The sequence below is a fragment of the Macrobrachium nipponense genome, chromosome 19 (genome assembly GCF_015104395.2).
Source record: "Macrobrachium nipponense isolate FS-2020 chromosome 19, ASM1510439v2, whole genome shotgun sequence".
NCBI lineage: Eukaryota > Metazoa > Arthropoda > Malacostraca > Decapoda > Palaemonidae > Macrobrachium > Macrobrachium nipponense.
In genome coordinates this window covers 58,222,486-58,238,827 of record NC_061088.1, presented here as the reverse complement: position 1 = coordinate 58,238,827, position 16,342 = coordinate 58,222,486, and the positions used below count along the sequence as shown (strand labels likewise).

General features: G+C 41.7%; 1 protein-coding gene across 3 annotated transcripts in view; it reads left to right on the top strand.

Annotated features, from left to right (window-relative positions):
• The window catches only part of LOC135217351 (WASH complex subunit 4-like), a 953,363-nt gene that overhangs the window by 487,108 nt on the left and 449,913 nt on the right, over positions 1–16,342 (top strand). For all 3 annotated transcript variants that reach the window (XM_064253202.1, XM_064253195.1, XM_064253186.1), the window contains 3 exons: positions 3,239–3,337; positions 3,479–3,712; positions 4,065–4,220. In XM_064253202.1, coding sequence (XP_064109272.1) covers positions 3,239–3,337; positions 3,479–3,712; positions 4,065–4,220 — 489 coding nt within the window. The remainder of the gene's footprint in view (positions 1–3,238; positions 3,338–3,478; positions 3,713–4,064; positions 4,221–16,342) is intronic.

Here is a 16,342-nt window from a genome sequence, read left to right as displayed (position 1 = left end):
CGAAATCCGTCGACAATAGGCACCATCCTTAAGCAGAAGGAAGCCATCAAAGCAGTTACACCTTCCAAGGTGTGGTGGTAATTGCTTCCTAGCAAAGAAAGATAAAGGAAAGGAGAACGCATTTTCGAGAAGTTCAGCAGTAAGGAGGTTTTTGCGCCCGTGTTGGAGGCGCCGTTTCTCGCAGCTGTTCTGGAATTGCCGGGCGTGTTGTGGAGCGCAAACACAAGCCTAAGTGGCGGGAGAAATGCCGCGATTTCTGATGCATACCTCGTCTAGAAATCCCTGGAGTCTGTGACGCTCGCCGTAGGCTCCTCCCCCAGAGTGCCGTATAAATACGACGAACGAACTTTGGAGAGCAGAGATCGTGAAAGAGAGACTCCAGTTAGTCACAGAGAGATATCCTCAGTAAGAGCCACAGATCAGATTATCAGTGAGAGATCAGCAGCAGCAGAGATCATCCGTGAGATACGAGAAAAAGGAACCAACGAAGGATCAGAAGAGTTGTTCGAGAGTTGGTTGGATATTGATCTAGTCGTCTTCAGGAGTAGACGAATTATCTCGAGTTATCTTGACGTCGAACAGACTTCAGAGAAGAAAAGGTCCTGCTAGAGGTTTTGGGTAGTTCCTGCCTTTCAAGTAGACTAGTTTCTGCAATACAGAGTCAAGAGGACGTCTGCAATTGCTGCTCTACTTTTGGAGAAGCCATCGCTTTGAATTACCAAATTGACTAGCAAGTATTTGAATTGCCTCACTATTCCCCCAGTTCATGCTGTGTAAGATTCTGTCTTTTTATGTAAATAGGAGATACCTTTCTGCATTTACATTTGTTAGTAAGCTTGTAAGTAAACCTTTGCTGTGTTAGTGTTTCTTTCTATATTCGTATCCCCAGTTTCAACTGTTGGTGTTGAAATATTTTTTTTATTATTATTATTTCATATCGAATGTGAAGCGGACCTCTGTCAGTGGCCGTAACATTTTGTCGACCCTTGGCCAGGATATTTCGACTCCGTAACACAAGGGTGTAACTATTTTGTCCAACAAGAGGAGCCACGTGCATGATGAGATGGAGAGGCTGCTTCTTGTATGGATTAAAGACAAAGAAATCGCTAGCATACGATAACCGAGATGGCAATCTGCCACAAGGCCAGCGCTATTTTTGGTGATCTGATTGCTGAGGCTGAAGACGATGGAGGAGAAGGGACATCGACGGCAACCCCAGACTTCAAGGCTTCTCAGGGTTGTTTGATAAATTCCATAAACGGACTGGCATCCATTCAGTGGTACAGCATGGGGAGGCTGCCAGCTCTGACACGAAAGCGACCGAAGCCTTTATTAAGACATTTGACGAGATGACGATCAAGGAAGGCTACAGTTCTCACCAAGTCTTCAACTGTGACGAGACTGGTCTTTTTGGAAAAAAATGCCTTGTCGGATGTACATCTCGGAGGAAGAGAAGAAGCTACCTGGGCATAAGCCTGTGAAAGACAGGCTTACGCTCGCACTTTGTTCTAACGCCAGTGGGGATTGTAAGGTGAAGCCCCTACTTGTCTATCATTCCAAGACTCCTCGAGCCTTCAAGGCCCACAAAGTGCTAAAGGAGAAGCTTCCGGTGATGTGGAGGGCTAATGCGAAAGCCTGGGTAATGAGACTTTTGTTCACAGAGTGGGTAAATTTGTTTCAGCCCGACAGTGAAGAAATTCTTGGAAGAGAAGCGCCTCCCTCTGAAATATCTGCTGTTGTTGGACAATACCCCTACTCACCCTCCTGGCCTCAAGGAAGATATCCTAATGGAGTATTCTTTTATCAAGGTTCTTTATCTTCCACCTAACACCACCCCTCTCCTCCAGCCCATGGACCAGCAAGTGATATCGAACTTCAAGAAGCTGTATACAAAACATCTTTTCAAGAGATGTTTCGACATCACCGATATCACAAACCTCACCTTGCACGAATTTTGGAAGGAGCATTTCGATGTCGTAGCATTTCGATGTCGTGTAATGCACCTGACTCATCGATCAAGCTTGGCAGGAGGATTCAAGGCGAACCTTGAATTCTTCGTGGAGGAAACTCTGGCCTGATGCCATATCCACCCGAGACTTCAAGGGATTCTATGTGGGCGAAGCTGATGCATATTCAGAAACAGTTGACGATCCTGAAACTGTTCCAACCAGATCTTGACGAGATCGTTGCACTTGGCATGTCCATGGTGCTGGTCGTCGACGAGGACGACATCAATGACCTTCTCGCGGATGACCTGAAGGAGTTGGAGGCCAAGCAACATAACGTCGTTCAAGAAGGGTTCTCTAGCAGCGGTGAGGAGGAGGAGGACCATATGACAATGGCAGAAATTAAGGATGCTCTAACTGCTTTTCATAAAGTGCAATCATTTGTAGAAAAGAGACACCCCGAAAAGGCTTATACAGGTCGTATGCTTGCACAGTTCGATGATGTTTGCCCGAGTCGTTTCAGGAACATTGTCAAAAGCAGGCAGAAGCAATCTTCCTTGGATAGTTATTTTTTAAAGAGCCCTTTAGTAGTAAGCAAACAGGAAGGTCGAAGTAATATGAAAAAACAGAAAATTGAAAGTGGTGAAGAAATTGAAATTTTGTTAAAAAAAAAAAAAAAAAAAAAAAAGTATGGTAAAAAAGTAAAGTAAAAAGTAAAAATCAGTAAAAGGCAAAAAATAGAAATTTAATTTTAAGTTTTCGCAAAAGTTAAGTATTAATGTTTTCTGCCATTTGTTAATGTGTTTCGTAAAAATTAGCGTTAATGTTTTCTGCCATTTTTTTAATGTGTTTTGTAAAGTTAAGTGTTCATGTTTTCTGCTGCCACTTTCGAACATCACCTCGCTCGAAAGGTAAGGTTCCACATTTTACTACATATGTATGTACATGTACGTACAGTATTTCTTGTACCCTGTACACTAATACACTTTATTTACAGGTATAGTAAAGGTTATGTTAGGTATTGAATGGTCCAAATTGTTATATTTCATTGTTTATTGGTCAATTTATCTTTATTAAAATTTACTGTGGTGTTTTTGTAGGGCTTGGAATGAATAAGGCAATTTACATGTAAAACTTAGTTCTAGATACAAAAAAATCAGGTTACATTCGGCCGCTTTGGAATGGATTAATTTCGTATCTTGAGGCACTACTGTATATATATTCGATTGTGCTTTTATCACTTACATCATTCAGGCCCAGACATATCAAAGTTATTTTTATTTATTTAACAGGTTTGTGGCTGGGCAGTCAATCTGGATGCAGCTTCTAAAAAACACTCTAGCCAGATGAAAAATCAAGACCTTAGTCAACGAGCATCTCTGTTGTTACAGGTGGGTTTTACCATCTTAGTTGGTTTTTCATTATAATTCTAGAAGACTATGAATATCAGTATTTATCATGAGCATTCATTAATTATGACTATTTATTCAAATTTTTTTAGGACTTAAAAAATTTATTTTCTCTCACTACAGGGTATGATTCTAGCACATACTGTAAAATACAGCATTGAAACAATTTTGAACCTCCACACAACTTTAGGACGGCCAATGGGTAAAGCTTGTGCCTTAAGTGTGTGCTGTTTAATAGAATCTCTGAAGGCTATTGAAAATACCTACAACCACCATAAAACACTTCTGGCAGAATCTTTACCTCATGTGATTCAGTACCTTACCTGCCAGGTGCTCACTATTGTCACTGCTGCCAAGGTAATGTATTATCAATCTCTTATTTTGATTCCATTATGGGGGTTTTTGCTAAAGTACTTTTGTTCTGTTAATCCAAATAGACTAGAGATTACTGTATAAATTTTTTCTTGCTTAACCCTGTTTGTTGAACTAGCTTCACAATTATTAATAGTTATTATCATCAGAGACCAGTCTCCTGGCATGTGCAAAGTATTTGTTTTATGTTATGAAAATGTTCTAATAGTTTTTATTTTAAATGTTTACTATACGATAACTTTCAAGATTTTTGGCGTTATTAATAATTAATAGTATCTTTATTTTTTTCTTCCTTGAACTCATTTTATTATCATAGATTTATTTATCTTTTGGTTAGGCACGAGTCTCAACTACTCGTTTAGATGGTCGAAGGCTGGATATCTTCATGGCTTTGTCTTTAGTTGAGCAGATGCTGGCTGGATCTGGAACAATGGAAAGACGTTTAGTAATGCGCATTGCATTTGCTCTGGCTAATCAAGCCAAAGCTTTAAGGGTAAGTTACAGTATTATTTTAGAATAAACATTTTAAAACTTGTCCTAACAGGTTTAATTCTAAGAATGGTGGTAATCCGGTAGCATTTTTGTGATGCTGATGATTTTAGTAGAATTTAATCAGTATACAGTAAATCCCCTGGATTCGGTGTGGATGTGTTCAAGACCCCAGAGCGAATATTTAAAATCTGCAAATACTTGCTACCCCCTCTAAAAAAGGATTTTGATGAAGGAAAAATCTATTTCTGGGCAAGGGTTTGTGTCACTTCGTGAAATAATCCTTAAGTTCATTATTTCTAGGTAAATGATACTCTGGTATACCAGAGAAAAAATAAATTCAGGAGGATGTCAGAATAACTGACTCGCTCACCCTAAATAAAAAGAGGGTGTCGGTATGGTATCTGGGGCGAGTGAGACCACTACCACGAACCTCTTGTCATTTAGAATTCTCCTTCATCAGAATCCCCCTCCTGAAAGAGCTGATACACAGTCGGAGTCAGCAACTACTACTACTATACTACCCAGCATGCCGACTGCAGCGCCTCTGGTGGCCATCCTTTTTCGTTAGCGAACTTGGTAGCACGTGCCATTTTTCCTCTGTGTTTTTTGTGCACTTTTCCCTTGGATTATTTTCACCATAGAACTTGCAGCTATCGCCGCAGCTAAGTATTCGTGGACTCTCATATTCATGGATTTCTCTCTGGAACATATCCCTCATTATTCATGGATAATTTGCCTGTGTTCGTGGTATTTTTCTATGAGAAATACCCTTAAATTCCTGTTTTTGTTTTTTTTTTTACCAATTTCATCATAAAATGCACTGTTTGTGATAAAATTTTGTCATGAAATGCACTTTTTGTGATAAAACTATTAAGAAAATGGATATAAAAGTTTTTAGTATGTTTTTCTTGAGTTTCAACTAACAAAATAGGCCTTTTTATAGGGGTTCCAACTATTCGCAGGTTCTAGCTATTAGCATGAGGGACCACTATATACTCTTTTCTGGGATTGACCTGTGTCGCCTCTGGATCGATCACCCTCATAAGGTGTCGGTATAGCATCAGGGGCGAGTGGAAGCCACTATGACAGATACTTTGCCAATTAGCTCTCTCCTCTCTCAAAATCCCCCGCCAGAGAGGTGCCGTTACAACGGCCACCTTCCGCTCGTCACTACTACCTCTGCCAAGAAACCTCATTCCTTTCATAGCCCTCGCTACGCGAACCGCTTTATTTTTTGCTTGAGATCTTTTTGCTATAATTTTGATCATAATGTCTTCTGATCTTCAAGAAGCATCTTCATCTAAGTTGAGTATATTATTTGCTGACTTTGAACGCGGTTAGACAACAGTTTGCCCTTATTTGAGAAGTTTTTAGATGAGATGTTTGTATGTTGTGTATGTGGAGGAAGCCCTCATCCAGGGAGCCGCCATGTTTACATCAAGGTACCGCGATACTCAGTCTTCTCAACTTTTTAATTTTTTTTATGTATATCTTATTTTCACCACTTTTGCACATCACAGTAAGCGTTACTGTTGTGAAATTTTACCATTTCGCTCCTGATGTGTACCGATAGGCTTATGTATCATGGTTGGAACCATTACATTTTTTGGCCTTAATTAGAGGGTTTCCCTCGTTAGTCATTGTCCATGAGCGATTTGGTTCCCTCACGAGAGTGCTGTTTTATTTTTCAATATATTTCATGCGCGAGTAGTGTCTTGGAAGCGGGCTAGGCTATGCTCATGAATGTTGTGTATGTGATATTTTTTGTATTATCTTATTATAATAATAAATTGATATGCTAATTTTATTTTGATGAGGTTAGTTTGGAAGTCCCACACAAATATTACCAACCCTAGCCTACCTGACCAGATCGAGGCCTAGGTTTTGGAGGGTACGCTAGGCGTTTGAGAATGCTACTCGCTAACCATAGTTGGTACTAGTCCTGGCTTACCTGACCAGACTGACATATTGGTTTAGGAGGGTGATTCATCACTAGAGAGTTCCTCTCTTGTTACGTAAATGTAGGTGCTAGGCCTGTCTTACCTGACCAGGTCGATATGTTCGATTTTGGAGGGTTAGGTTAGGCTCTAGAGTGTCCTCTTTCGTGACGTACTAGTAGGCGCTATCCTAGCCTACCTGACCAGATCGGTGTATCCGATTGTGGAGGGTTAGGCCAGGGTCGTAGATGGCTTGCCTTTATTCGTCGGTACTTCCAATAATTCCTTATCAATAAATTTTGCAAGTATAGCCTTGGCCGTTACCTCCTTTAGGGTGTCAGTTGGCATGCCACCTTCTGCCCCTTTAGTAGTAGGCTACTTCACGGCTTCTCGAAGGGTGGTAATCACCTGACCGGTTGCTGTTGCCAGGCGATTACTAGTGTACCTTCCTTCCGTTCCGGACTCGTTCCGGCGGTGCTTCGTTAGCTCACTGACCAAGTAATCCTACCAGTGAACAGCAGCTGGAGCGTCGAGCACTGTTCCGGGGGATTAGTCGGAGGAGGTTAAGGATTAGTAGATTATGTAGTCTCTGTTGGTATGTCTCCGGGCCTGTGTTTATTCCGGTGAGGTGTGGTCTACCATCACATGCGCCAGAATTTTATACGCCGGAGTTCTACGTACCGCTGTTCCTGCCGCTCTGTTTTCCGTATTTCTCTGTTATTATCGCTGCTATCCCCACTCCGGTGGGGGCGGAACTAGGCTTAGGCAATGCGTTTCCAATTGACTTGGAATTGCTATCCTACTCCAGTGTGATCAGACTCAGGCTTAGGTTTTACCTTGTTTCCCTGTTCTGTTCGTATCTGGCCAACTCCACCGGTCATAGCTATTGCGATACCGAGATTATGGATTCCGGAGCAGGCGGAGACAATTAGAGCTTTTACGTTATGTAAAATTATAAAAGTTGATGTTTACCTTTAGTGAGTTTTAGTAGAACTAGTCTAAGTGTAAACATACCGCCGGAATTAACTCCAGTGGAACTATTTGAAGATATTCATGTACCAATTTTAACTTACAGATGGTACGCTGTCAGGCGTTGGGTTGTACAGCTGTCCTCCAACAACTGTCTGGTCATTAGGTCTGTCGTTCTCATGCCAGTTGTGCTGTGGAGGTCGATAACCTCTTGGTATGGCACCCGGACGGCTGTGAAGTTTGCTACTCCTTGTTTGAGTATGTGACTGATGAGTCGGTAAGTACCATTCTCACCTTGGTAATGTTCTCTATTTGTATGACATATCCTTACATATACATTTGAAAATATGACACGTTCCGCCACTGGAGGATCTGATTTCGTCGTCTCTTACAGACTCCTCAGGCGCTCAAAACCTCCTCATTGGCGACCCTAAGGATCTAGGTTGGAGGTTTTGGTAGGAACGTCGCAGCCGGATGCCCCTATGTACTGTCGGAGGAGCTTTGTTCATTACTGTACCCGAACGCGAGGACTTCTTCAGCAGTAGCTAGGGAAGTGGCGGCCCCTATTATTGCCAAAATACAGATGGAGACCCAGGCCCCTCCGGAAGACTAAGACGCCTTGTGCGAGGAGGTGGCGGAAGAGATGGTGGCCATCAGTTCCATCTTGAACCCATGACCGTCGACGCGCAGGAAGAAGGTAGGGAAGTAAGTGAGGCAGGTAGTTTTAGTTCTAGATCTGTTAAAAAGAAATAACTTTCTTTCAGTACAACTCCGTCTTCTTCCTCTTCTTTCCAGGGCTTCTCAAAGTCCAGGAACTTTGGGGACAGGTCTGGTTCCGTGATCCCTAAGGTGAAAGCCCTGAAAAAGAAAACTGCCTAGGACTACCAGACCAAATAAACCTACTCCGGTGAGTTCCGCCAGGTCGTCATTGGCTCCTACCCCTATAACTTCCTTGGCTAAAGCTACTCCCCCGACTAAGGGGTCGAGAGCTAAGGTATCTAAAGCCAGACCTACGGAGTCTGACTTCGATCCTGATGCCTTCTCTAATCTTCTAATAGAGAAGAAGCTGGGCAATATCATGGACTCGAGGTTTCAGTCGATGTCTTCTCAGCTCGCTTCGAGCTTGGAGACATCGGGTCAGTCCATCCTGTCTCTGGCTCAGAGACTACTGGTCCAGGAGAGTTTGCTGGCCGGATTTACGCAGTCCGGAGGCACACAGCAGTCCTTCATTGTGCTGGACGCTTCTAAGCTTCCACCATTCAAGAACAGCAACCCATGGCGGTTGGCTCTGCATGCTCCCTTTTCGGATGGCATGCTGACAATTGAAGGCTGTGGAACCCGTCCCGTGGAAGATTACGAGTTCTTCCCGGCGGACCTCCAGTTTCCCTTCCCAGGCTTCGCTCGGTTAGCTGAGGAAGCATTAGTCAGAGTAGACAGGGTCCCAAAGGAAACAGTAATTTATCCTAGGGACCAGGCACAGTCGGCATGGGTCCGCACCCTTTCAGAATGGGAGTGCGTCAACACTTAGTCTAGACTGACGCCACACAAGGGTTGCTACACCATGTTCGTGGTGAGGGATAACATCCCAACCCCTTGCACGTCTAAGATCGCCGAGTTAACTCTGCAGGCCGGAATGGAGGAGAAGCCGATGCCTCAGCTTCAAGAGACAGAGCCTACCTCTCTGCTCTTTCCCGGAGATCTGGAGTGCTGGATGGGTGCTCCAGAAACGTTCACAGTGTGCGAACCCGATCCGGAGTGTGCTTCCACTCAGTTTAGTGAACGACTACCCAGAATCCCGGAGGCCATGGTAAAGGCAGAATTTGAGTCCAGGTGCAGACTGAGTAGGTTGATCAACTTTATCACTACATCGGAGTTGACGGCTTCTGTCTACTCTGAGGAACCTCTATTCCGGGTTCTAACAAAGTCACTTTTACAGACCTTTCAGTGTAACCTTTATGACTTTGTGGTTGCTAGGCGGAACTGCAGGAAGCATGTCTTTGCCGAAGCTTCCATTAGACACGAGCCTAATAAGCTCATTAAAGTAGCAATCTGGGGACCTAACCTCTTTCCTGAAGGCGTAGTTAACAGCGTCATTAGTGAGGCTGCTATGGCTACTCAGAACCTTTGTGTTCGCTGGGGCCTTCCTTCCAAAAGGAAGTTCTATGAGACCTCCGGACCGCAGCCCAAAGGTAGGAAGAGGGTCAGGAAGTATCAGCCCTTCCAGGTCCCTCAGACACAGACGGTGATTCAGGCAGTTCCCGTCTCCCAGATTGGTAAACCTTCGACCTCTAAGGCACGACCACAACAACAGTTGGTGTTGCTACAGAGTCAGCCAACTCAACAGTCCTCGAGTTCGGCTACTTTCGTGATGTCCCCGGCCTTCAACGCTTTGTTTGAAGCACAAGGGGCATTTCAAGGCTATAACCGACATGCAAGGGGAAGCAGAGTAAGAGGTGCTTACCAGCAAAGAGCTGGTTCCAGAGCTCCCTCCTGAGGCAGAGGTTCCAGAGGAGGCAGAGGAAGTAAGACCTCATCCAATCTATGAGCCTCTCTAGGTAGGAGGGAGACTGTACCTCTTCCGGGACCATTGGACCTTCAGTCCGTGGGCCCACAGTATCGTATCAAAAGGTCTGAGGTGGAGATGGATAAAAGGGCCTCCTCCACCAGTCAGATTCCACCAAATTCCAATGACAGACCCCTAGACTATGCCAAAGACCTTCTTCTAAAGAAGGCAATAAAGAAAGTCAGACACCTGAAATTTCAAGGACGTTTGTTTAGCGTGCCAAAGAAGGACACGGACAAACGAAGAGGGATTCTGGACTTGTCCCGTCTCAACTCATACATTCAATGCTACAAGTTCCGCATCCTAACCATCTCGCAGGTGCGGACCTTACTTCCCCGTGGGGTCGTCACCACCTCTGTCGATCTTACAGATGCTTATTATCACGTCCCGATAGCGAGAAACTTTTCTCCCTACCTAGGCTTCAAACTGGGAAGACAGGCTTACTCGTTCAGAGTCATGCCATTCGGGCTCAATATAGCGCCCAGAATATTCATCAAACTAAGAGAGACAGTAGTTCAGGAACTAAGAGCTCAGGGGGTTATGCTGGTAGCTTACCTAGACGACTGGCTCACTTGGGCACCCAACAACAAAGAATGTCGCAGTGCAACAGCCAAAGTAATAAAATTTTTAGAGTATCTAGGATTCCAGATAAACAAGGAAAAGTCCCGTCTCGTTCCGGCGTCTCGCTTTCAATGGTTAGGAATTCAATGGGATCTAACCGCACACAAACTATCTCTTCCGCCAACCAAATGCAAAGAGATAGCGAAAGCTACGAGACAATATCTCAAGAACAGACGGGCTTCTTGTTGTACCCAAGGAAGAGTCTTAGGTTCACTTCAGTTTGCTTCAATAACAGATCTTTTGTTGAAAGCCAGACTGAAGGACATCAATCGGGTATGGCGGAGAAGAGACAACAGCAGACTCAGAGACAAAATCTCCTTGATTCCGCTGATACTAAGGAAAAGACTTCGTCCATGGATGACAGTCAAGAGTCTTTCCAAGTCAGTACCGCTCCAATTTCCCCCGCCGTCTCTGGTAGTCCACACGGACGCCTCTCTGAGCGGATGGGGGGCTATTCTCAGTACAAGAAGGTTCAAGGCAAGTGGTCGACAGTATTCCGCCAGTTCCATATCAACATCCTAGAAGCAATGGCCATTTTCCTGACCTTGAAACAACTAGCTCCGGCCAGGAATATTCATATCAGACTAGTCTTGGACAGTGCAGTGATAGTGCACTGCCTAAACAGAGGAGGTTCCAAGTCGAGCCACATAAATCACGTGATGATAGCAATCTTCTCGTTGGCAATGAAACATTATTGGCATCTGTCAGCTACTCACCTGGCAGGAGTACGGAATGTCATTGCGGATTCACTGTCCAGGACAACTCTGTTGGAATTGGAGTGGTCCTTGGACACAAAGTCATTCAATTGGATTTGCCTACAAATACCGGTCTTTCAGGTAGACTTGTTCGCCACAGAGTTCGACCACAAACTTCCATGTTATGTGGCTCCCAATTTGGACCCTCTGGCTCACGCCACAGATGCGATGTCCATAGACTGGAACAATTGGCAGAAGATTTACCTATTTCCGCCAATAAACCTTTTGATGAAAGTTCTACACAAACTCAGATCTTTCAAAGGGCGGATAGCACTGGTAGCACCCAACTGGCTGAAGAGCAATTGGTTTCCTCTTCTACTAGAGTTGAAACTCCGTCCCAGACGGATTTCCAACCCAAAGTTGACTCAGGTGGTACAAACTCAGACTTTGTCAGCTTCCTCAAGAATTCGGAGTGCCCTAACTTTATGGACTTCTTGAAGTTTGCGGCACAGAAAGATGCTAATATTGATCCACTAAACACATTGTTCGTGGAATCAGACAAAAGAGAATCGACACTCTGGCAGTATGATTCGGCAGTGAGGAAGTTAGCTATCTTTCTAAAAGAATCAGATGTTCAGACAATGACTACGAATCTGGCAGTTTCATTTTTTAGAACTCTGTTCGAAAAAGGCCTAGCTGCTAGTACCATTACTACGACTAAATCTGCCTTAAGGGGGCCGGCCGGCTAATGCCCTTTTTTAAGGACAGGACTTTGATATTCATACCACTTAATAAGGTGACTTGGGACATCTCCAAACCGCATATGATTTTTGCCTCTGACGTTCGGTTTTGTGACGCCAGGGCGATTTATCCCGAAAATAACCATTTTTCAAATTCTATCTCTTCCCTTGATATTTAATATTAAGACCTGGGATTACTACCATATATAGACCTGATGTAGACCTCCAATCGAATGGAGAGTTTTTTTTCTAAAAGTCATTTTTTTGCTAGATATGAATTTTTCAATATGGTCAAAAAATAAACCCTATAAATCAGGAGAAAAAAATGTAAAAAAAAAATACGAAACAAAAATTGGAAAAAAGGGCTCTATTTGATTGTTCTATAATGTCTTTCTGAGTTATATACCAAATTCCAATGTTATAGCTTTAAAACTAAGTGAGAAGATGGATTTTGAAGGTCAATAAGTATAGTTTTGAGATACGGGCGTTCAAAGTTTTCCTTCGTAATTCTATAAAGACAATATTAATAAATGATGATTATTATGAATGTATATGTTTTTTGTGTATTAATAAACCAAAACTATTTTATTTATCATTATTTTATCATAAATGATGATCCCTTTGCTCATATATCGCAGCCTGGGGCACTGCTTGAGGCAAGATGGGGCACTCCTTCCTACGCAACTCTCTCTCTCCCCTTCACTAACTCTGCTTATTACAGCGAATTTTCTTCTTCTGTATGTTAGCGAGATGTTTTCCTTGTATTTTCCTCTTTGGCATGATGAAATTCTTGCCCGAAACAAAGATAAACAAACGTAATTGCAAGAGAATGTCAAGAGGTGAAACTCGAAGGCGTACACTTTTTTTACAAAGACAGTTTAATAAATCATGATTATTATGAATTTCATATTCCATTTTGGGTATTAAAAAACCAAAACTCTGTTATTTATCATAAATGAAGATCTCTTTGCTCAAAGATCGTAGCCTTGGGCATAGTGTGACGTGTGCTGTCAAGCAAGACGGGGGCGTTACTAAGCAACCCTCCCCTCTCTCTTCACTAACTACGCATATATTATGATATTCTGTAATAATACTTGAGCGATTTTTCTTCGTCTGTATGTTAGCAAGATGTTTCCCTTGTCTTTTCCTCATTGGCATGATGAAATTCTTGCCGAAACATACATAAACATACGTGAAAGCAGGCGATTGTCAGACGTGAAATGGAACGTGTAGACTACTTGACGTCTGTGATCGCACTAAATCAGGTCTGGACTTGGTAGCTTGAGCCTGAAGTCTCCTTCTCGACTCGGGGAATGTCTACAGATGCCATTTCTCCCAATTTCTTTGACAATAATTATCAAAATTTACAATAATAGAAGAAATATTGCATTTTCTTTTACGGATCAATGTTTTAGGCTTATTGAGTTACGTTAACTAATTACCCTGTAACTACGAAAGTAAGAGGAATTTTGACGAAATATTTCGTATACGTATTCTCAATTGCCATATGAAGCTCCATGAATTTTTTCATGACTTTGCATTTTTCGCCCTATACCTCCATATATAGAGGTTCCGGCCGGCCCCCTTAAGGAAGATATTTCAGTCTGGCTTTAATATTGATTTAACAGATTCGTACTTCTCATCTATCCCTAGAGCATGCTTGTCTGAGACCAGTAAACCGGCCTCATACGGTCTCCAGGTTTTTTAAATGACGTACTCAAGTTAGCTTCAGATACTGATAATGAATCATGCTCATATATAACCCTTCTCAGGAAAACATTATTTTTACTGAGCCTGGCCAAAGGTGCCAGAATATCTGAAATGTCAGCTCTCTCTAGAGAACCAAATCATGTTGCTTTCCTCCAGTCAGGAGAAGTTCTGCTTTCTCCAGATCTGAAATTCTTAGCAAAAAATAAAGACCCTCAGAACAGATGTTCTCCGTGGAAGATTGTACTTCTTCCACAGGACCCATCATTATGTCCAGTTATTACATTGAAATCTTATCTTGACAGAACTTCTAATAAGTCTTCAGGTCCTCTTCTTATTAGAGAGAATGGTGGAACCATTTCCTTGAAGGCCATCAGACAACAAATTCTTTATTTTATTAAACAAGCTAATCCGGATCCAGTTCCTCAGGTCCATGATATCTGAGCAGTGGCTAGCTCAGTTAATTATTTTCATCATATGAACTTTGATGATCTCAAAAAGTATACAGGTTGGAAATCTCTAGAGGCCCTTGAATATTCTGCAGTGGCTGCAGGGAACATTGTCTCCCCTGATACAGCCTAATTATGTATTTTGTAATGTTGTATATTATTAATTGTCATTGATTTTGCTATTAATTACCTTTTGGTACTCCCTCTCACCTACCTGCCTCACTTGTATTCCCTCCCTTTTTGCCTTTTTGTTACAGACTGGATTGCTTATCAACCCACTCCTGTACTTGTACATAGTTCATTATTTCATGTATTATTATATTCATTACCTGTGCTGATTTTCCTGGTGATGTTATGAACTTGGTCATATATTTTTATACATTTTCTGGGTTCGACCTGTGTCGGCCGGTGAAATGTTTCTGTAGCACACATTTCTAGGTATAAATAGATGCTAAATATACCAGAGAAAAAGCTAAATGGAATGCTGAAGTTACTACCTTCAGCTCGCTCACCCATAGGGTGTCAGTATAAACACAAGGGCGAGTATTGTGAATTTAAACATCTGTATCTTTGTCATGGATCGATCACCAATACATCTAGAAGAGATAATTTTCCATTTCATGTTGGTGCATGCATTCTCTATGGTAAATGTATTACTTAACCGTAGAAAAGACTTTCTAGCATTTTTAAGTTGGTGATTTATTTCTTATGTTGTACATAAAGATCACATTCCCCTTGTGTTTACAAGTATTTTTTATAATAAAAATAATAGGTCAGTGAAGTAAAGTTTAAGGCTACAGGACTATAATTTGAAAATTGTTTATGTTAATGAAAAGTAAAATGAAATTGCAAAACTATATTTTCTTGATTTTTTGTTTTTAGCCCAATTACCTTGAACAGAATTTCATTTTTTTCCTTGGGAGGTGTTTTGCCCTCATCCTTCCATTGATTCTAATATCCTATATAGTAGTAAGAATTAGTTTATGGTCTTTTTCCTCATGCCTTTGTGATGTTTGTCAATGAAGCAGTTGGAACAATTAAAATCATCCTAACTGATATTCACTAAAAGATGCAGCTGTGCTTGTGGGAGACTCTTCCCTGTATGGCATTGTCAAACTTGCAGTTGTTGCACCATGTATAAAAGCTTGTGTACTACACAGACATCACATAAAAGTTGTCAGCCTGTTGTAGGGAGCTGTAAGGTGCCCCCAAGAGGTGATGTGAAGTACCATCTTATGGAGAAAGTACTGCTAGAACATGGTGAAACGTGTCAAGAGTGAAGGCACTTTTGTTATGAAGAGCAGTTGTCATTAGCAGCAGCAGACTTGCTGAAGAGAGGACACAATGAGTTAGCTTAGATTGAAGTTCAGATTTACTTCAGTAAGGGCACTGTGGTTGGCCTTATTGGGATTCCACGCTGAAGGAAGCACTGCATCTATTTAGGATTCATCTGCAGTGCAGTAAGATAGATGAAGAAGAGGCTGTAGGGGATATTGGTGAAAAAGGAAGAAAACAGTAATAAAAAAAAGCAGGGAATTAAATGAGATAAGCAATCATGGTTATATTTTACCATACATCTCCCTTTGTTCATGCTATCACAAATTTTATGAAGTGATGTCTTTCCTTCATGCTGTAGAATCCCAGTGTTAATGAAGTTTTAGAATTTTTTATATATCGTAATCCGTTACTTTTACTGATATCTTTATGTGTGTAGTGGAGTAATAGGAAATGAACAATCATGGTTTATTAATGCCCTTGAACATTACTGTGGATTGTAATGTCAGGTTTGTAGCATATCAACAAGTGACGTGACTAACCCAGGTACCATATCTTCAATTGCCTTGCTATCCCATGGTAGCATTTTCATAAGTAAAATAAATTTTGTGTGGCAGAACAAATGTGCTTCCCAGAAGAGACCACTCAACCATTGACTGCTTACCTTGAGACAATTCACAGTGTTTCCACTGATGAATCACGAGAGGAAAACTCAATGCTTACTCAGTCATAGAAGATAGTTGTAGTTTATATGCATCCAGCAAATTGCAAATAAGAATGGGGTTGGAGAATATGAAAACAGCATAAATTTATAAGGAGTTAGTTCTTTCACCACACATACACACATAATGTCATCATAAACAAAGTGAACAGAAAAATGGCTTATGATACAGGTACAAAAGAGGGGAAATTTATTTTGTAGAGTATTTAATTACTAATCATCATAGGTGCAGTATCACCCAACTTGATGATGCTGTAGGGACTTTTGATTGAACACAGTTGGGGCAGTATGATAAGAACAGATTTGGAGATGTTTCAGCGAAACTCACCTTTCCTTAACCAAATTTATTATGTTAATATTTCAATGGCCATATAAAAAAGAACCTTATCCTCTTTAACCTAACTTAATACTACAGTTTGTCAAAACTTATCCTAGATCTAAAGTTT